General features: G+C 30.2%; 1 protein-coding gene across 3 annotated transcripts in view; it reads right to left on the bottom strand.

Moving 5' to 3' along the window:
- Positions 1-23051, bottom strand: part of LOC127282168 (tumor protein p53-inducible nuclear protein 2) — a 381620-nt gene that overhangs the window by 250739 nt on the left and 107830 nt on the right. For 2 of the 3 annotated variants that reach the window (XM_051306283.1, XM_051306282.1), the window contains exon 3: positions 13776-14149. The exons of the other annotated variant lie outside the window; for it this stretch is intronic. In XM_051306283.1, the coding sequence (XP_051162240.1) occupies positions 13776-14149 (374 nt within the window). The remainder of the gene's footprint in view (positions 1-13775; positions 14150-23051) is intronic. 3 annotated transcript variants of the gene reach the window in all.

Below are 23051 nucleotides of genomic sequence, written 5' to 3'. Positions count from 1 at the left end.
TAATACCATTTCGGGGCCGTGTACAAATTACGTAAGGCCAATTTTAAACATTTTAAACCCCCCTCCTCCCCCATGTAAGGTTAAGTAACATTTTTTAATCCCCCCCTCTACTTACATAAGGTTTAAGGGGTTACGCCACCCAGAACGCCTGAAAATTTGACAGTGTTTCAAAAATAAATTTTGACAAAACTATTAAAAATACAACTTTTTAATAATTATAGTTTAAAAAAACATGTATTTAACATTAAAAAAAATGTTTCAATTAAAAAATATTCAAAAATGGCAAAGATATGGCGTTTTTTCTTAAATACATTTTTTGGAGTGGTATACAAGTCTTTTCAGAAACTACTCAACAGATTCTCTTGAAAATTTGTACACAACTTCTCAATCACATTCTCTATGGCACCACGTAGCCATTTTTGAAAAAAAAATTTTGAGCAAATGGAAGCGCTTCAAAAAAAATGTTTTTCTTTTACTTTTTTCTGAAGTGCTTCCATATGTTAAAAAATATTTTTTTCAAAAACGGCTACGTGGTGCCATAGAAAATGTTATTGAAAAGTTGTGTACAAATTTTCAAGAGAATCGGTTTTCATGTAAGAATTAATCATACAGGAATTTATGTGGGATGTTATGTGTGAATTTCATTGCTTTATTTGTCCATCTAAGATACCAAGTCAGAAATTATATGAGAAATTATGTAGGAAATTGTATAGGAAATTATATGGGAAATTCCAATATAGATGTAGATCATCATAGTTCCACTCTTACGCCGCCAGATGGTGATAATTTATTTTCTCACAGTTGAGATCAGTCTTGAATACTATAAAAGCTGAGAATCTAACTCAGAAGGTGTATTGCGAAGCACAAGTTTTTTTCTTTTCAGATGAATTGCAGTAATATTATTTGATATTTAATTAAATAATTTTTAATTTTTATAAATTGCTGTCTGCCAACTGAAAATTCCTATATGAAATCCTATATTGTTTCCTTTATATAATTCTATGTGAAATCTTAGATATAGATATTTCAGAAACTACATGAAATCCTATATGATTTCTTATGTTCAAATCAATCATATATATGATTCCACGTGAGGATTTTTAATATGATTTCATGGCAGATTTTTTGTTATAATTTTTTATTCAAGAATCGAAAAAAGATTTGATGTACACGGAGAAAAATTTATTAGTACCGCTTACAATAGTCTATATTACTGCTCGGATAAGTGACCACTTTTTGTAATGAATACAAAAACTGTGTTATGCTTTAAAAAGTTGAGTAGAAGCTATTACTGTAGCTGTTGTAACGGATACAAGCACTGCAGTACTCGTATTGAAATATATTTTTTGGAATCATTACATTTTTAAATGTATTGATTGAGAAGGAATACTATAAGCGTTCACGTATAGAAATATTATGATTACAATAGTCTGCAGTAAGACCGAGCTATGTCATAGTGGCTGAAAATAAAAATTTTGTTACAAATCATTCTTATTTACTTTGTTACGATTACTGTAGTGGTTCGTAAGAGTTCGTGCAATACTCGTGTACGCTCGTAAGAGCTCTCAAAGCCGATGATAACCGACGTATTACGAAGAAAACCGAATCTTTAAATCGTAATAATAATAAATATATTATTTAATAAAATAAATCGATAAAATTAAATAAATAACATATAATAAAATTTTCAAGGTATCTAAAAATTTTAATTAACTCGGTTTTTGACCAGTTTACATCCTGTTATTAAAATTAAGTTATTTTTTATAATCCTGAATTATAAATATACATAGTGGTTATTTTTCGGTTAGTGGACACGAGGTATGTCAGCACATAAATTGAAAATTATTCATCTATTTTTAATATATAAATTAAATTAATTACATGATAATTATTTACATTGAATTTTCTAATTTGAAACATTATGGCCCTGCATTATGGAAAAGCACAACATAAAAATAGGTATTTAAAATTAACGCGCGTCATTTCAACCAATAAAATCATTTTCACCTTAAGGGCAAGATTTATTTTTCTCCAGCAGTCGGTTCGTTTAGCGTAGTTGGTTAGGTAATTCGTTTGCGTTCGTCAAACCCGCGTTCGATCCCCCGTTCCCCCAAATTTGTTTACAACAAAATTTCTACGCAATATTAGATTTCTGAAAAGTGGTGCGATTAAGAATATAATTAAGGTCGAAGTTGGGTGCCTCTAAAGAGTAAAATAATGAGTGGTAGACATTAATTAGAAAAAAATTGTATTTTAGTTAAAAATTTCTGTTTTTAGTTTACTGTAGTCCTTTGTAGGCACTATTATATCGCAACATTAGCCTTTACAAAGGACTACAGTAAAATAAGGAGGCAGGACGCGGTCACCTTATTTTACTGTAGTGCTGCAGTAGTGGCTACGATTGTATGCATAACTAACTACATACTTCATTCTGCAGCAAACATGAGAAAGAATCCGAGACTTCCATCTTATGCAGACTACAGTAATCTCTCGCGTAGACTTTGTGTTCACTCATATTTACTTTGTATTTATTTCCAACAAATTCGTAATAAGTACAGTTAATTTGAGGAATGATAAATAACAAAGCTCTTGTAAGCGTTACAAAAAATGGCCACATATCCGAGCAGTAATGTTCTACTATTGTAATCACTACCAATAAATTTTTCTCCGTGTATGATTGGATATAGGAAAATTTCTGATTAAGGATTGAGCAATGAATTTTGGTATGTTTTTTAAAGAGAAAATACGAAGGAAATTGACATTAGAAATTGAAGGAAATAATGTGACCAGAAAAAATTGTAGGATTTCACATAGGAATTTACATAATTTATTACTTAAGAATACGTTTATAAGAATTTACATTGAATCCCACTTGAAATCATGTCTCAATTTCCTATATGATTTTTCATAAGATCCTATATAGTTTCTTACATGACACATAGGATTTTATGTGGATTTTAATATATGAATTTATGTGAGATCCTATATAAGATCCTACCTGAGAATTTCAAGTAGGGTAGGTCAAAACTTAAAGTTATGTATTATACGTTTTATTCTTATTGTTAATAAATTTTTTAAATTAAATTTAAAACAAAGTTAACATTACTTAAACAATCATTACTTTAGAAACCAAAATACATTTTTTGAACATTATTATATCATTTTAAATCTTTTCATCTTCCGTAGAAAATGGATTTGTGATCCATTTCTTTAAGGAACTTATAATAGGAATTGAAGATTCATCTACATTAATATTGTCTTTAGAAGATTTATCTGCTTTGGCGTCTTTTACAAAAAATTTTTAAATACATAGCCTTACGTAAAAAAATCATTGCACCTACCCTCCCCCCACATATGTGTCCGTAAGAATTTCATATACTCTTCCCCCCTGTGGCCCTTACGTAATTTGTACACGGCCCCTTTGCTCTTATAGGTTTTTATAGTAAAAAAGTCAAGCTTTCGTTTAAAAAAAAATAAAAATTAGAAAAAATCGTGCCCGAAAGCCTCAAAATGTTAAATAAACATTTAGTTTAGCGATTTTTTTATGTTAATTAACTAATTTTTTATTCGTCTTAGAATATTATTAAAGGCAATGAAAAACTCTTTCAGAATTGAGTTTGGCCGTTTCATTTTCTCAAATAGATAAACAGTTATGAGCTTTTGAATTTTACGGTGCATGCGGGAGGGTTCACGGTGCTCTAGAACAAAATTAAATAAAAAGTTGCCACACTTGAAATTTCTTTTCAGATTCTTAAAATATATTGTTTCTAGATCATATAAAACCAAAAATAAAAATCTTATATCCATGGTTTTTTTAAAAAAAATTATTTTTAAAATTTAGTACTATAATCATGGATTTATTTTAAAGAAAAACATAATTTTACTTGAGTATTAATTTATGAACAACATTATACTAAAATGTATTGTATATTTGTGACGCGCTCTAAAGAAAGGGACCTTAGAAGCAAATGAATTATAGGTTATGTTTACAACATTTTTACCTTGATTAAAAGTTTCTTTTTGTTTCTGTAAAATCGAAATAAGTTTTTATTGAATATTTTGGACGTAATCAATTATTAAATAATAATAATAATAATATAATAATATAATAATAAATAATATTAATAATAATAAAGTTTTAAATATTTACTCAAATCACTAACTAATTAAATTAGGAGTACTGGTTTTTTAGGTTATCAAGAATTTTATAAGAAATCATAAGAAATTCATGATCATTGTTACTTTAAAAAATAACCTCTTAAACGTTAGTTTAAGTTAGTTATTGTTTTCTTATGGATATTAAAAAATAATAGCGCATATAATTTAAACTAATAAATAAAGCATTTCTCGGAAGTGCGTTAAAATCTATCTTCTTAGTATATAAGGAAATTTTCTACCTTCGTGAGACATGTAGATAATATAAGTGTGTGCGTTGCGATATTCTGCGTTTATGTATATGCGTATTTTCGATAAGTTAGGTATATATATATATAAACCATACCTGCATCCTCTGCTGCAATAGAGAACAATAAACAGCGATGAACCAATCCTTCGACAGGTAGCAAATAATGAAAAATTTTTTTCTTTTATTTTAACGTCGTTTTCAATTTTTCGTATAGTTTTAGCAAACGAAATGCGCGTTTTAATTCCGCTTCCCTTTTTCAAATAGTTTTAGTAAAAATAAGAAAACTTTCTTATTTTAGAATAGTAATTTTCATTTTTGTTAAAATTGTTTCTACAAAGCTTTTGCTAAAAATATATTAATTTTTAATAAATAACCTTAGTTTTTATGACTTGCTAAAGAATATACTAAATTTTTATATCATTTTTAACATTTGTTGCAAAAGATTTTATTTCCGTGCAGTGAAAATCGGTGCAAAGTATGCTTTTTGTGTTTTCGAAAACAAAAGGTAATGATTGTTATAAAACATTAACATACAAAAAACGTTACACTTCACTAAAAATTTAAAAAATTACAAGCAATAATATTATAACTCACTGAAAAGCTATTCACAACTAACTGCAAAATGTAGAATGCCTGAAATTATTTGACATACAAACTTATATTGAAGGACACATGTGTTTAAAAACAACGTGCCCTGTTGAAATATTGCTATAAATGTGACACGCTCTGAAGAAAGGAACTTTAGAAACAAAAAATTGCAAGTTATGTTTTGAAATTTCGAAGTGAAAATACATAAAGAGGATCAACCTTTTAATGCCAATTAATTATGTTTAATAATTGATTACGTCCAAAATATTCAATAAAAACTTATTTCGATTTTACAGAAACAAAAAGAAACTTTTAATCAAGGTAAAAATGTTGTAAACATAACCTATAATTCATTTGCTTCTAAGGTCCCTTTCTTTAGAGCGCGTCACAAATATACAATACATTTTAGTATAATGTTGTTCATAAATTAATACACAAGTAAAATTATGTTTTTCTTTAAAATAAATTCATGATTATAGTACTAAATTTTAAAAATAATTTTTTTTCAAAAAGCCATGGATATAGGATTTTCATTTTGGTTTTATATGATCAAGAAACAATATATGAATACCCGGATCAAATAACTCGACCGACGCTCGGACGCACGCTCTAATGGTAGTCGGGTAGCAGTGAGCCGCCCACAGGCTGTCACTGCTACTTGACTGGTAATAGAGCGTTCATCCTAGCGTCAGTCGACTTATTTGATCCGGGTATTCATATATTAAGAATCTGGAAAGAAATTTCAAGTGTGTCAACTTTTTATTTAATTTTCTTCAAGAGCACCGTGGGTTGATTATTCAACCCTTTGTTACTAATTGTAAGAAACTTTGGTTTAAATTAATGATATCTTTTTGTAAATTTAACATCTTGTTTATTGTTGTTAATTATAATTTTGATAAATTCTTTTCTTTTATTTATTTTTGTTTGTTTATGTTTCGTTCAGTTATTTACTATTGTTTATTTTTAGTTTTCCTTTAATAAAAAGTCCATTACAACCTACATTTTTTTAAATGAAGGAATATGTAGTATATAGTGATTTAAAATGATTTATGTTATGTATTTTTAAAAGAAAAAGTAAAAAGCAAATGAATTTTGGTGGGAATATGTGAGTTACGTTTATTAAATAAATGCTCAAAATTCAATGCTTCTATAATTTTCGTAAATAAAAGACAAGATAACGAATATCTTGTAAATTCGACAAAAATGTTTTTAATCAAAATAATTGCTTCCTCATAGGGAAGCTTTGCATTCGAGACGATTTTCAATTTTTCAAAAGTAGGTTATATGGACTTATTCTTATCTAGAATTAATATATATGTATATATATATATGTACCCAAGTAGCACGTAATATTAAGGTAATAATGCACAAGAATATTGCAGTAATATTAGAAGAATATTATTCCACAAAAAAATGTACGGGAGACCGGGGCTGAAAGTGTCGGGGGTAAGTTGTGCCGATAGGAATATCTCAAAAACAAAATTTTTCTTGAAAAGTGGAAGTAAGAGAAGTATTGTTTTACTTATGCGCATCTTTGGCAACTATTTTGATTTTGGTTGCTTCACGGAATAATTAGCTGTTAGTAATTTGGTGCTTTGGCGTCACTTACGTGCAAGTTTTCATGTTTACACTTTTTGGTCTACTTTTTGCATTTTTGAAGATATCGATACGTATTTGTTTTTAAATGATCCAAATTTATCAAGGGATTCAATGGTGTATTGATCTAACATTTAATTTATCTAGTTTTTTAATATTTGATAAAAAGTGAACGTCGATGCAACGAGGTTAATTGTGCCTTTCGCTTGGGGCTGGTTGTGCCGCTGTCAATCGCTACATAACGATAATCTACTATTGCCTCGTTTATTCGAATAGTTATTCCAACCCGAAATCAAGAGAAAAGTTGATTCAATGCATAGTTTGCAAAAACTGGGCACATATAAAATGTGTGAAGGGTAAAAAAAAGGGTCAGTTATATGTGTGTCAATTGTAATTTCAATAAATCGCATTCGGAATAATTATTCATGTCTTAAAAATTATTTATTAATCAGAAAGTAGAGTTTTTACAATTAATTAACGATACAAATAATTATTTCAAAAAATATTTTAAAAGACTGACTAATTATGTAATTGTAAAATTTAAGTCAGAAATTTTTATTTATTTACAAAAATCTATAAATGTTACGATTGTTAGAAAATTTTTTTGAATGTTTTTAATAAAAATTCTTATTACGAAAACTATATTTTAAGTGACTGACTAACTATGCATTTACAGAATATAAGTCAGAAAATGTTTATTTGTACTTACTAAAATCTAGAAATCTTAAGATTATTCCTAAAAACCTTTAAAAGTTTATAACAAGTGATTAATAAATAATAGTAAATCATATATTGGCAATAATTATTTTATTTCTTACGCTTAAATCATTTGCTTCAACTGAAACAACTAAAAAATCTGAGCGGCACAACTGACCCCGGCGTCGGCACAACTCTCCCCAGCACGGAGTTCAACGTGCCGTGTTGCCTCGCTACACAAAATCATTTTTTACAAAATAACTGTTCAAAATTATCAAAAAATAATAATGGATTTAAAAACTACATTAAATTTTAAAATAGATAGACTATATATTAAAACAAAAAGTTCTCATTTTACTATCATTTTATTTAGTTTTCTCAAAATCTTCACTTTCAGCCCCGGTCTCCCCTACCCAACCGGGAAATCGAACCCCGAACTCAAGGCACACAAGTCCAGAATTTTATCAACGAGCCACACTGACTTACAATATATTTACGGTTGTGATGTTTTATGAGTAACTGAAATCAATCTGTAATATTACTGCATAATGTTACTGTAATATTACAGTAATATTACAGTAATATTATATTATTATTATTATAGGAGGAGCTGGAAAGTAAAACTCGCTCTCCGCTCGGATGGACACCGTAGAGCCAGTCAAACATTTCAAAAAGTGATGAAAATTGAAATTCAAAATTTTGAATTTTGAAAAGTACTACATTATAGGAAATTAAAAGGCGCATCTTTTTTTCCTTTGAAATTTTTTTATAAAACGAATATTTTAGTTTCTAGAGACCAAAAACTGAGAAATTTAAATTGTTAAATTTAATTAAGTTTTAAAACATAAATCATCGTATCTCCGACAATTATTAATGAATTTGATTCAAATTTGAGATGTACACGTAATAGGGTCTACTAAAGGCGACAAAATAATGAAAAATTAAAAAATCATCTCACTGGAAGTTTTCTAAACTACAAAGTTCCCCGCAGACTTTTTGTCGATGAAAGTAAGAAAACGTTATTATCAACTGGTCACAATTTTTATTAAAAAAAATTTAAACAATTAATGATTTTTTAATTTTTCATTATTTTGTCGCCTTTAGTAGACCCTATTACGTGTACATCTCAAATTTGAATCAAATTCATTAATAATTGTCGGAGATACGATGATTTATGTTTTAAAACTTAATTAAATTTAACAATTTAAATTTCTCAGTTTTTGGTCTCTAGAAACTAAAATATTCGTTTTATAAAAAAATTTCAAAGGAAAAAAAGATGCGCCTTTTAATTTCCTATAATGTAGTACTTTTCAAAATTCAAAATTTTGAATTTCAATTTTCATCACTTTTTGAAATGTTTGACTGGCTCTACGGAGTCCATCCGAGCGGAGAGCGAGTTTTACTTTCCAGCTCCTCATATTATATATATATTACGTGCTAGTTAGGTACGTATATTCATATATGGCTCATTTCACTTAAATTGTCATATTCGTGTCCCTTGCCAAGAAAAATTATTTGATATAATCTTAGTTGAAATTAATTTGTTTATATAGTAAAATGCAATAATTTCCAATAATTTTTCTACTTACAAGGACATAAAAGTGATTTTCATAATATTGACAGAACAAAAAGCAGGCATAAGTGTAATGCGTCCCCGGAGACCTTTTCAAGGTTTAAATAAATGATATGTTGAAAATATACCGTAAAATGAGGTAAAGTCGGCCGGCGCTTTAAACACTTAAATATTGTATTTCATTTATTAATTTACATTAATTCTAACTACATTTTTAATAAAACTCGGATTTCTTCTGGAAAAAAGTAATAGTTAAACTTTAAAATGATTTAAAGCGCCGGCCGACTTTACCTCATTTTACGGTAGTGTTTAAACAAGATTAAAAAAAAGTTTCATGAAGTATTAGTTCTATATTTAAGGAAAATCAAGTGTTGGTAATTAAACTTTATTTTATACAATTTTCAGAAAATGAAAATGACGTGTCCCTCACTTTTGTACTTTTATGTTTTGCCGGCAGAATTTCCTACTCTTATCTGCTATTTAAATTACCTTATGAGCAAAAAATTTTCTTTACCATCGCATAAGCAGCAGAACACAACAACGAAGTGTGTGAAGAAAACGAAAACGATATAAGTATAAATCTGCTCGTTTGTCATGGAGGCAGAAAAAGCCGAAACACTTTCGTAATTGAATTTCTGTCAACAGTGTAACGCCTTGAAAATGGAAAGTAAATATTTCGAATTTTATATCGGTATGGAATTTAATGTATTTTTGGATTCTCTTTCGAATGAGACCAACCCCATTGATATAAGTATAACCGTTTTCATTTTATAAGCGAAAACGAGCAAAATGTCAACAGTGTAATGGTTATAAGTAAAATGCAAATTTGTATATATGGCTTCAGTTAACGTAATAAATCACAGAGGCCTACAAAATAAAACTTTTTTCTTTTATCTTGATATCAGAATGGTTTCTAATGTATTTTTGAACGCTGAACACGATCCCGGGTCTTAAAATTGCCTATCATGTCAGGATTTTGAAAAAAGTGGGGCTTAAAACCCCCAAAAAACGTGTTTTTATGGGTGTTTAATATGATTTTTCTCTTTAACCAGACGAGGTAAAGACTTCTAAAAAGTCATAAATTAAAGCTTAAATTGTGTACTACATGACCCGTACACGCAACCCTCCCCCCTAATTTTTTTCAATAAAATAAACCCGCCCCACAAAAAATTTTTTTAAAAATTTTTTCAGCGAAATGAATAGATGCTTATTTGTTTTATGTTTATAATGTTTAAGGACATAAATTTTGCATTTTGCCTATATAATTTTTAACCCTTTCGCAGTCCAGTTAAAAATCACTTATAAGCCTAATAAGGTTCTAAACAGAGCTTCCAAAAAATTTGATTTCATCGTATTAAGATCCCATCAGTCTTGAAATTACCTGCCATATTGGGTCGCCAAATAGGATACACGATTTTAAATTTTGAAAATTTGACGTCATATTCGTAATTAGCGACCCAAAAAACTCCTAAGTAACGAGGTTCAAGCGAATCGAATCAACTTTTAAATTTTCATGGTCGCTATTTTAGGTTCGCCATTTTGAATATTTTAAATCTGATTTCAAATTCGGATTCAGCGACCCCAAAAACCTTAGTATACTTATCACCAGTCAAATCAAATTATATTAAGTATTATTATTTTATCAAAAATTGACAGAAAAAAATTTTTATAAGATATGACGATTTCTGCCAAAAAAAAACCGTCTGCCATAAGAAATATATGACTTTAATTTTGTGACCACTATTTATTTTGTTAATTTAACATGTTAAACTGTATAAAAAAATTAGTTTCAACCTTAAAATCAAAATTTTCCAACTCAACTTTTCTGGAAGCTGAATATGACAATTTAAATGAAATTAGCCATATATGATGTTCTGAGCAAATGTCCAGATGTATGTGTATGTGTCACAAAATATTGTATACAAATCGCTGGGTTAGTGGAAAAAAAGGATACGTCGGATTTTCGTTGAAAAAGAGGACACGTCGTGTTTGAGTTGAAGAGAAGGACACGTCGAATTTTATATTTTTTTAAGAAAATTTAAGTTGGTAACACTTTTTTTGAGGTTTTTTCTTAAAAAAATATAAAATTCGACGTGTCCTTTTCTTCAACTCAAACGCGACGTGTCCTCTTTTTCAACGAAAATCCGACGTGTCCTTTTTTTCCACTAACCCAGCGAAATTATCTCAAAAACGTTTTAACGGATTGTCCTGAAATTTTGTATGCCTATTGCAGTCATTAATACCTAAAATCTACACAAGGATTTCTAAATACATTCAGAATAATTTAAAAAAAAATTTCTTTTATTGACCAAATTCATTTCGAATCAGGCTCATTTTTTTGCATTTGAAAGAGCTTTCATTTTTCCTTCAAAATCCGTTGGAAAAATTAAAAAATGTTCAAAAATAACAAAATGGCGGCCATTTTAATAAAAAAATTTAAACTTAAATTCCTCAGAAAACCTCACTTTTTTGCTCAAAATTTTTTTGTGGATTGTCTTCACTGTGAAGAATATTTTTAATAAGAACTTAACTTGTGCCTGATTTTAGTAGAAGAGAACAAAAATTTTCTTAGAAACAAAAAAAAATTTTTTTTCTACCAGAATCGGGCACAAGTTAAATTCTTATGAAAAATATTCTTAACGGTGAAGACAATTCACAAAAAAATTTTGAGCAAAAAATGGTGTTTTTGAGTAATTTTAATTTTTTTTTATTAAAATAGCACTAGTTTACAGAAATTTTGATCTATGACATTTAACCCTCATTTCTCATGTAAAATGAACAGCTGAAACCGAAAATGAAGTCCTAAATGAAGAGAGCAGAACAGTTTTTAAGATATCGTTGTTTTTTCACATTTTTCACTATGAAAAAAATCGTTTTACTTAAGGTCAATATCTTCGGTTCCAGTGGACGGATTTTAATTTAATTTTTTTTTTAATTAAAGGTAATTAATTTTCCAAACAACCTTCTATAAAATATTTTTCTATTCGACCATCGCCTTAAACGCTTTTGATAAATATATCGAAAATTTTGATTCAAATTTATGAAAATTTAGAAAAAATTTATAGTAGTAGTTTCTCTAATGAGAAACCAACAAAAATCACCTATCATCAGTTCATCTCAAAATCCCTCGTACTAATTTTCCATGATCTTGAATTGTTAGTGAAAACGTTCACCATGCTCATCATTTCAAGAAAATGATGTAAATTAATTTTTGATTTAAAATCGAGGAATATTCTAATTTTGTCATTTAAATGTTAATATTTATTATAAGCAGTAATAATTAAAAAATAACATAAAATTTTTTTTCATTAAGTGTTTAAAACGTCGCATCGACTGCCAGGGTCATTAGAAACGGCAATACAATGTATTTATAATTTGTCACATTGGTTATTTTGGTTACATTGTTAAATTAGACTAAGTTTATTAAAGTTTTCTTTCTAAAAGTTAAAGCTTTGTGTAACTGGTTACTGTCATTTAATAGAATTTTTAGTTGTTTTTTAATTTTGAGTCTGTTTTGTAGCACATTGTGTTGGGAACAATCTATTGAATTTTTTTTTTGAGATGGTATTTAAGCACTGGTAAAAAGACTAGATTCTTCTCTTGTTATAAGGTGATGATGAGTTAGATGAGTGTGTTCAAGTTAAGGTATATTTGATCTTTACGGTCTTCCAATGAGATTTGTTGTTGATGGTTGCAGATTCGTCTACAGTTGGGAGTACACAGTCGGTTTTTGCAAGGAAATCTTCTGTGTCGTTTCCTGATATGCCGACGAGGGATGGAATGCAGATTATAATAAAATTCTTTTTCCATTATGAATAAAATTGAAATTGTTTTAATAAATAAAAATTTGCAAACAAATTTAATAGTTTTTACAAGCAAATTTGTGTTTATTTTCTTATTACAATTTTTATTAAAAACTAGTTGAAATGTCAAAGCAAAAATAAAAAAATCCTTTTGTTCACATGCGTAAACAAGTTTACTTGCTTTGTTAAAATGAACAAAACTACTCAAGACCATGGAAAATCGGTACCAGTGCTTTGGGATAAAACGATGATGGGTGACTTTTGTTGGTTTCTCATTACTACTACTCACCATAAAAGAAAGACTAAATCATCCATTAGTTAAATCCATATGTTAAAAGATTTTAAATTAACACTATATTCAATAAAATCAGGTTAATCATAAAAATGTGAAAAATTGAATTTCTGCATTTTTTTCTAAAATGCTTATAACTTGTATATTTTTCAACCGATTTTGTTAAATGACAGCTTATTTTTATCGTTATACATCAGACTTTAATTACCAATCATTAGTCGGGTCATTAAAAATTTTATTTAACCGTAATCAATAATAGAATCCAGTTTTTTTCTAAATTTTCATAAATTTAAATAAAAATTTTCGATATATTCATCAATAGCGTTTAAGGCGATGGTCGGATTGAAAAATATTCTATGGAATATTATTGTTTGGAAAATTAATTACCTTTAATTTAAAACAAAGAAAATTAAAATCCGTACTACTACTAGGGTAGTCGCCATTTTGTTATTTTTGAACAGTTTTTAATTTTTCCAACGAGATTTTGAATGAAGAAGGAAAGATCTTGCAAATGCAAAAAGAAAAAATGAGATATCTAAATTATTTTAAAAGTTATAAAACTTTAAAGTTTTTTTCCTAAATATCAGATAAGAGGCCTGATTTTAAATGAATTTGGTCTATTGTAGATTTCGTTTTATTTGGTAAAAAACTTATTCCTGGCATGAAAACGAATCGATTGATGTATATAAAGTTTACATTTTACTTCTTTTAATCTTGAATATAAGTGTGTTATGATGAGGATGCTAAATGGCCATAAAATGAACACCTTGTTTTTGAATATTTCACATGGAATGCCTTGTAACTATTTTTATTTTCAATTACCTTTTGAGCAGATCGAAGCTGAACAATATCAATATTTTTATCATTATTTGTCATCCTATATTCTCTTTTACGAGGAGCGTTTACTATATTGCTTATGTTTCCTGTTTGCTTATGGGTTCGTTGTGAGAAAACACATGGTATATTAGAAGCAGAAACGTGAATAGTAGATTCTCCAATTTCTTCAAAAGTAATTGGCGTTAGAACAGAAGTATCAGGTACAATAGGATGCTTAGCAGTTCTATAAACAGACATGCTGGGATGCTCTATAAGTAAGTCTTCCAACGGTGACGTTTCAACATGTACAGGACTCGCTTTTGTGAAACAGGCAGGTGGTGTGACATACCAGGATTCATCCATAGAAGTTGCACCCTCAACTGCAAAAATACGTTATTAAATACTCAAAATATTACCATCAAAAAAGATATTTTTTTTAATTTGACCAAACCGGAAAAGATGTAAATCGGTCACAAAACAACACTCTTGATTTCAAATTTTTTTGTACATAATTTCTGAAAAAAGTGAATTTTGGATAAACTACACGGAGAGAAATATATAATAAGATCTTATATGATCTTAAGATGGTTAAAAGTAGATGTTATCTGGTACCAACATTATGCTACTCGGTACTATCAAAGATGTTACAAAAAATATGGTTATCCCCGGCGGATTGGTTCAATCGTATTTTGAGCGATTTTGCTTAGAAATCGCTTAACTTCGCTTAACTTCGCTTAGAGTAAAAATTTATCCATAAATTGTCATGAAACACGAGGATGAAATTGAAATTCTGTCTAAAATGTATAAAAAATGACAAAATTGATAGTATAATTATTAAAATCAATAAGTTTTATGCATTTTAAGGTGAGTATTGTTAAATAATTATAAAAATTTAACGTATTTATTAATTTCAATTTATTACAGTTTATTATCAACATTTGTCGATAAAATCAATAGACATGCACTTTTTAGCAGGTAGGTGGCCGCACTCTTTTTTTCTTTTTAAATTTTTTCTGTATTTTTTTTATCAAAAGCAAAATTCTTATTTATTAAACGGAAATATTAGTAAAAAAATGTATTATTTTATCAAAAAAATTAATATTTTAACAAAAAATATTGGTGAAAAAAATGAATTTTTTATCAAAAATATTGTTAAAACAAATTAATTTTAAATGGAAATATTCGTGAAAAAAAATTTATTATTTTTTCCGACAATATTAGGTTCCTTTTCTCGTGGAGCGTCACATATTATAAAAAGATATCGCCGCCGCCGCTGATTCAAGAATCAACGCTTGGCGAGAATTTCGACGCTACGCGGGAGCAAAAAAATGTCCTCTTACGACAAGCTTGCACGGCAACCTTGGAGCAAGCTTCGTTCAAGTTTGCAAAACCTAACACGATGCGCAGTTGTAAACGGAAGGTCCTACGGTTGCGCAATAAATTTTTTAACCTCCAAAGCAGTGCGCCCTTTATATGTACTTATGTTTATTTCCAAACAAATTGTTTCTAAAATTTTTTTAAAAATTATACAAGCTTCTTGCAAGTTTTCTCCAAGGTTGTCGTACAAGCTTGCCATAAGAGGACATTTAGTTGCTTGCACCAAACTTGCTACATGTTTGCACTGCAAACTTGCACATCTTGCACGGCAAACTTCCTGCAAGTTTGCTGCGTGTTTTCGTGCTGATTGGGAACATAGCTTGCACTGGCTTGCATCATAAGATGATACATGTCACTGATAGGGGTGACTAGAATTCATGAAGATAGTCAAAATTGCTCATTCTTCATGAATTTCTTGTCCTTGGCTGAGTCATTGTTAACGGGTCTGCTACGCTTTCCCAACCAAACTCCACCGCCGCGCCTCTCTCCTATCTCCCGCTTTTCTCTCCCACTCTCCACGCGTCAGGCCCTTTGCTGTCAACGCGTCACTTCTTTAAACCTCCTGCTCGCCGGATACTTTTCCGAGCGGAGTTTTCAGTTAATTTGTTTATAAAAAAGGTTATGTTCGAGGTTTAATGTTTTTTAATCTATATATATGAATTATAACTTATAATTTATTATAAATAATTATTCTATTGTAATAATTTGTGATTAACTAATTAATAATTATAATATTGTTGTTATTATAATAATTGTAATTTTATTGATTGTTAATTATAAATATTATTGTTATAATGATTTATAATTTATTTATAATTTATAATGTTAGATATACACTACCGTCCGAAATTGTGCGAACGCTTACACCGCGAGTCATTGAAAAACATACTCGCGTGAAAATAAAGATAACTCTGAGAGAAATTAACGTAGAGACTTTTCCCTTGTAGCGTTGGAAAGCTTATTAAATTTCGAAAAAAATGATACCTATTTGAATGAGATTGCTTAAATAGGTTTAAATATATCATGTTACAAAGTTGAAAAAATAATTGTAATTTTTTGCTTATTTCCTACCTTGACTTTAACCTCTTGCATGGTCCAGGAAAATCGACGAAAAAAATTGTCCTTTAACATAATTATTCCTTGAAATCTAAGCTTTCCATTGATTCCAAGAACAATAAAAAATGTTGACGGGTTTGCCAGTAATTGAAAAAAAAGGACGAGCGTGCAGGAAAAAAAATTCGACCGTCAATCGCTCGATTTTCCCGTCTCGCTGCCTCTTTCGTTCGTGCGCCAGGGCCGAAACAGAGGATTTTGATTAGGCGCTTTCCGGGCACCATTAATTTCATTATTTTTGCCTTTTTGTGAACATAAATTATTTGTATAACGCGAAAGATATCATAATTGTGTTATAAGTTAATTATACAGTTATTAAAATTAAATAAATGTAATAAAACTTATATATTTCATTATTAAAATATTTCACATACATAGAGATATTAATTTTTTAATCAATCATAAATAAAATAATTATACAATTAAAGTTTTGTAAAAATTAAAATATATTTATAATCCTTCAACAATTTATTATTAAGAATCAAAAACCTCGTTGGTCAAATTGAATTTTTTAATAATAAAATATATAATTTTTATTACATTTATTTAATTTTAATAACTGTATAATTAACTTATAACACAATTATGATATCTTTCGCGTTATACAAATAATTTATGTTCACAAAAAGGCAAAAATAATGAAATTAATGGTGCCCGGAAAGCGCCTAATCAAAATCCTCTGTTTCGGCCCTGGCGCACGAACGAAAGAGGCAGCGAGACGGGAAAATCGAGCGATTGACGGTCGAATTTTTTTTCCTGCACGCTCGTCCTTTTTTTTCAATTACTGGCAAACCCGTCAACATTTTTTATTGTTCTTGGAATCAATGGAAAGCTTAGATTTCAAGGAATAATTATGTTAAAGGACAATTTTTTTCGTCGATTTTCCTGGACCATGCAAGAGGTTAAAGTCAAGGTAGGAAATAAGCAAAAAATTACAATTATTTTTTCAACTTTGTAACATGATATATTTAAACCTATTTAAGCAATCTCATTCAAATAGGTATCATTTTTTTCGAAATTTAATAAGCTTTCCAACGCTACAAGGGAAAAGTCTCTACGTTAATTTCTCTCAGAGTTATCTTTATTTTCACGCGAGTATGTTTTTCAATGACTCGCGGTGTAAGCGTTCGCACAATTTCGGACGGTAGTGTATATATATATATATATATATATATAAGTTTTCAATTTAGTTCTTATTGTTTAACGCTACGAGCGCTGTTCTGTAGTAAATATGTAGTTATTATTTCACTCGCAGTCGAGATGCAGTCGAGATTTGCCGCCTAGCGGCGTGTAGGTCTCTTGCGCACTTTTAAATAAAGGTTCGTTCAACTGAACTTTTCTACTTTTCTTTCACCCTACTACCGTAGACCTACTAATCAATTTCTATTTTCAGGCCCTAACCCTCTTTCACACTCTCACTAACGTAAATCGTACGGGGAGTCTCTCTCTACGGGCGTTTACGTTACGTGCAGGGTCTCTGGCCCACCTATCCGATACGGGGAGTCACTCTTTACGAGTCGGATTACGGTACGGGCCCAGAGAACACATAAACCTGCCTAACGATACGGGGAGTCACTCTTAGCGAGTCGTTAGGCTACGGGTAAACCCTGCATTCTCACTAACGTAAATCGTAAGGGGAGTCACTCTCTATGGGCGTTTACGTTACGTGCAGAGCCTCTATCGTACCTACACCGATACCGGGAGTCACTCGCAGCGAGTCGATTAAGGTACGGACACGAAGAGCACGCAAACCCGCCTAACGATACGGGGAGTCACTCTTAGCGAGTCGTTAGGATACGGGTAACCCTCCAGCAATATTCGCCAGACAATCCGTAAGCTACGCTTCTCATCGTCGTCATCACGTGACGTGACCACCAGGTGCCGCCTCACTGACGTAAACGTACGGGGAGTCACTCTTATCGAGCGTTTACGTTACGTGAAGAGCCGCAAAGCGTTTACGGCCCACCTACACCGATACCGGGAGTCACTCTCAGCGAGTCGGTTATGGTACGGATGCCGGAACCACCAGGTGACGTCATCTCACTCGCTCTTGTTTCACTCCATGCGACAGAGAGAGAGAGAGCACTTCATGTGACGTCACTCTCTCTCTCTTACTCTAATACAACACAAACTCTTTCGCGCCTGCACAAACGTAATTTTGGTAATTTATTTACGTTTTTATCCTCCTTTGAGCCTTTTACCCTTGTGACTGGTATCAAAGAAAAAGATTTTTTGTTTCCTCAGACAGTTAGTCGTTTAGTTATGTTGGTTAGGGTCTTTTGTTAGAAATTTAGAAGACAAAAAATTGTCTCCGAGTATGTCTCAGGAAATTTAAAGATCCTGATACTGGCTTCGAGAGATACCTCTCAAATTCGAAAATATGCAATTTGGCAATCATACCTCGTTTGGATGGATTTATTTTGGGCCTTGTGCGAGATCACATTGCAAAAGCCCTAAACAACCATAGTAATAATCTTCTAATAGCGATACCTTTCGAAAAAGATTAGGCGTCTATGAGAAGCTTAGTGTCAAATGGATACTTAACGCCCGAAACATTTATCTATTTAGATAAGTATAAATATATTCAAAATGTAGACAATGTACCTATCCTGTACCACATTCTGAGACGTGCAAGAGATAGAAAAATCAAATATGGAGCGAATGATTTAACAATTAATCAGAGCATAGAAATGCGTTATTCGACGACTATGCCCTTCAGAGATAAAAAAATAAATTACAGAACAAAAAGCGCAAAATAGTCGGCTTACCGACTTATAAAATCATCTTTACGTGTATTATTGGCTATTGTTTTTTTTCTTATTTATTCATTTTTATATTTTTTGTATATATATTATATATGTATATTTATATATGGGGTAAAATTCCTGTAGCGTACTAAGTGAAAAAAAAGTTGATCAGATCGGGCTGTAACTTGCACATAGTTTAACCCTAGGGGTGAGTACTTTAACCATGAAGTATTGTAAGTTTTTTTAAAAAGTACTGTACTTTTTTTTTATTCAAATTTTGACCCTTTTTTTGAAAATTAAAAATATTTTTGACTATTTATTGAGATGTCCTTTTTTGTTATTTTCGAGATATTAATTAATGTTAATAAAAAATGAAATATTTTACAAATAATAAATAAAGTTATTGCAATTCTGAAGCTACCAATAAAAAGCTGACGTAATTCCGCATCTAACGAGCCCTATATGAATTATTTTGGATTAGAGGACTTTTTATAAACAACTGCAATGTTAGCCAATTTCGAATTTTTTTTCATTTTTCTGTTTAAAAGTTTTATAGCATGAGCACATGGGAAAATTAATTTTTAATTTTATTTATTTATTTGAAAACATAACGGGACAAGCTCTTTCTTACAAAAGTACTCCCAAATCTAAAAATTACGTTAACCCTCTAATGCCGAGAGTGTTTTAAAGTTAGCATTTAATTTTTGAAGGTTTTAATTTATTTAATTGATGCTTCGGATATGGAGGAAAATTGATGGAAATAAATAAAACGTTAAATTCACTGTTTTTTGTTATGGAATTGGAAGTCGCACCAGTACTTTAGGGGTAAAAATTTTCAGTCATAGCAAAAATTAAAAAAATCAAAAATTATACACACTGAGAAAATTTTAGTGCAGCAGCTACCCCAAACGAAAAATTTATATATTCAATTAATTTCATAACCTACCGAAAGAGTGGTACTGGAATGGTACTGAATTGGACTTGGCTTGAGTTCCACTTCAGTACCACTACCTGATAACCCATAAGAAGACATTTTTAAAGTACTTTAACAATAGTTTTAAAGGTATATAAGATCAACAAACCGTCTCTCACGATATACGTGTAAAACAGCAAAAAAAAACATAATAGTTTGTAGAAAATTTCTGTTAAGTTTGGAAATTATATTGCAATCCCTCCTTGAACAATAGACCCCTAGGTCCTTTGTTGAATAAGGATTAAAATTTTAACCCGAGTTTTATTGCTTAAAAAATTTGTAATTTTAATAACTCAACTTTAAAAAATATATATTCAGATTCGTTAATATTTCCAGATTATGAATATCTAAAATTTATCATAAAATAATTACATTTAAAAAAGTTATAATTTATCTCGTATACCTTAAGTTTGATAAAAAAATGGACATCATTTTTGAATTTAGCTGACAAAGGAAATATCATATGCATAATAATGTATGAAAATAATATAAATCCATGAAAAACAAATACAATATTGAAATAAATATAAAGTTTTAGTTTAAACATATTGAAAAAGCTAGTCGCTTTTCACTTTTATGAGGGTATTAACGGTAACTCGACCCTTTTCGCAGGTAAATTTCCCAGTTCCATTTCAGTACCAAAATGCACCAAATTAGTACTGAGTTGGTACTGAGATCTCAGTTCCAATTTCCCAGTACCAATCCAGTACCACCCTTCCGGTAGGGTACTTAATATTTGCCATGTGTTTTTATATGAGTGAAGATAACTGGATGTAGAAATTTTTCGTTTGAGGCAGCTGCTGAACCAAAAGTTTTTCAGTGTATATTTTATAAAATTTTATTTAAAAATAGCTACTAAAAATAGAATATACCTCCCTACCGGAAGGGTGGTACTGGATTGGTACTGGGAAATTGGAACTGAGATCTCAGTACCAACTCAGTACTAATTTGGTGCATTTTGGTACTGAAATGGAACTGGGAAATTTACCTGCGAAAAGGGTCGAGTTACCGTTAATACCCTCATAAAAGTGAAAAGCGACTAGCTTTTTCAATATGTTTAAACTAAAACTTTATATTTATTTCAATATTATATTTGTTTTTCATGGATTTATATTATTTTCATACATTATTATGCATATGATATTTCCTTTGTCAGCTAAATTAAAAAATGATGTCCATTTTTTTATCAAACTTAAGGTATACGAGATAAATTATAACTTTTTTAAATGTAATTATTTTATGATAAATTTTAGATATTCATAATCTGGAAATATTAACGAATCTCAATATATATTTTTTAAAGTTGAGTTGTTAAAATTACAAATTTTTTAAGCAATAAAACTCGGGTTAAAATTGTAATCCTTCAACAAAGGACCTTGGAGTCTATTGTTCAAGGAGGGACTGCAATATAATTTCCAAACTTAACTGAAATTTTCTACAAACTATTATGTTTTTTTTTCTGTTTTACACGGATATCGTGAGAGACGTTTTGCTGTTCTAACATACCTTTAAAACTATTGTTAAAGTACTTTAAAAATGTCTTCTTATGGGTTATCAGGTAGTGGTACTGAAGTGGAACTCAAGTCGAGTCCAATTCAGTACCATTCCAGTACCACTCTTTCGGTAGGGCTTTATTTTATTATTTTTTAAAATAATATTCTGAGTAAGTTTTTTTTGTGTAGTTTTTCTTGACTAGACTTTTTAATGGACCCAATCAGCCCGAAAACTTGTAGCAAACTTGCAAGAAGCTTGCCGTGCAAGATTGCAGTGAAAACATGTAGCAAGTTTGGTGCAAGCAACAAAATGTCCTCTTGTGACAAGCTTGCTGCAAGTTTGCAAAACTTAATACGATGCGCAGTTGTAAACGGAAGCTCTTACGGCTGCGCAATAAATTTTTTAACCTCCAAATCAGGGTGCCCTTTATGTTTATTTAGTAACAAATTGTTTCGAAATTTTTTTTTTAGTATTATACAAGCTTGTAGCAAGCTTTTTGCAAGTATGCTGCAAGCTTGCTTAACTATCTTGTCACAAGAGGGCATTTGGTTGCATGCACCAAACTTGCTACATGTTTGAACTGCAAACTTGCACATCTTGCACGACAAACTTCCTGCAAGTTTGCTGCAAGTTTTCATGCTGGGCCAATAGGAATATACCAAAAACAAAATTTTTCTTGAAAAGTGGAAGTAAGAGAAGTATTGTTTTACTTATGCGCATCTTTGGCAACTATTTTGATTTTGTTTGCTTCACGGAATAATTAGCTGTTAGTAATTTGGTGCTTTGGCGTCACTTACATGCAATTTTTCATGTTTACACTTTTTGGTCTATTTTTTGCATTTTTGAAGATATCGATACGTATTTTTTTTTAGTTATTCAAATTTATCAAGGGATTCAATGGTGTATTGATCTTAACATTTAATGTATCTAGTTTTTTAATATTTGATAAAAAGTGAACGTCGACGCAACGAGGGTAATTGTGCCTTTCGCTTGGGGCTGGTTGTGCCGCTGTCAATCGCTACATAACGATAATCTACTATTGCCTCGTTTATTCGAATAGTTATTCCAACCCGAAATCAAGAGAAAAGTTGATTCAATGCATAGTTTGCAAAAACTGGGCACATATAAAATGTGTGAAGGGTAAAAAAAGGGTCAGTTATATGTGTGTCACTTGTAATTTCAATAAATCGCATTCGGAATAATTATTCATGTCTTAAGGGGTTATATACAGTCAGGTGGTCAAAAAAATGCAGTTTTTCGGTATTTTTTTTCAAAGGAATATTTATTTATTAAACCGGAAGTTTTTCTATATTGTTTTACATGTTTTTAAGTTTAAAAAAATATATTTAATTTGTAAAAATATTATTCTTTTTGGCCTCTATATCCAATCTCCCAAAGGTCCTCGAAAAAAAAGTGCTCCGCGGTGAACATAATAGCAATTGACAGAATCATCTGAAATCAAAAAGTCAAAAAGATGCTGTTATGGGAACGTTCACATATGACGTCACGCTAATTTTCAGCTTTTTTGACCCCTACCTCCCCTTTGTCACGCTCTGTCACGATTTGACAAGACCCCCT

This window comes from Leptopilina boulardi, unplaced genomic scaffold (genome assembly GCF_019393585.1).
Source record: "Leptopilina boulardi isolate dan_hultmark-lab unplaced genomic scaffold, ZJU_Lbou_2.1 LbouV2_285, whole genome shotgun sequence".
Lineage (NCBI taxonomy): Eukaryota > Metazoa > Arthropoda > Insecta > Hymenoptera > Figitidae > Leptopilina > Leptopilina boulardi.
This window is presented reverse-complemented; position numbering and strand designations above follow the sequence as displayed.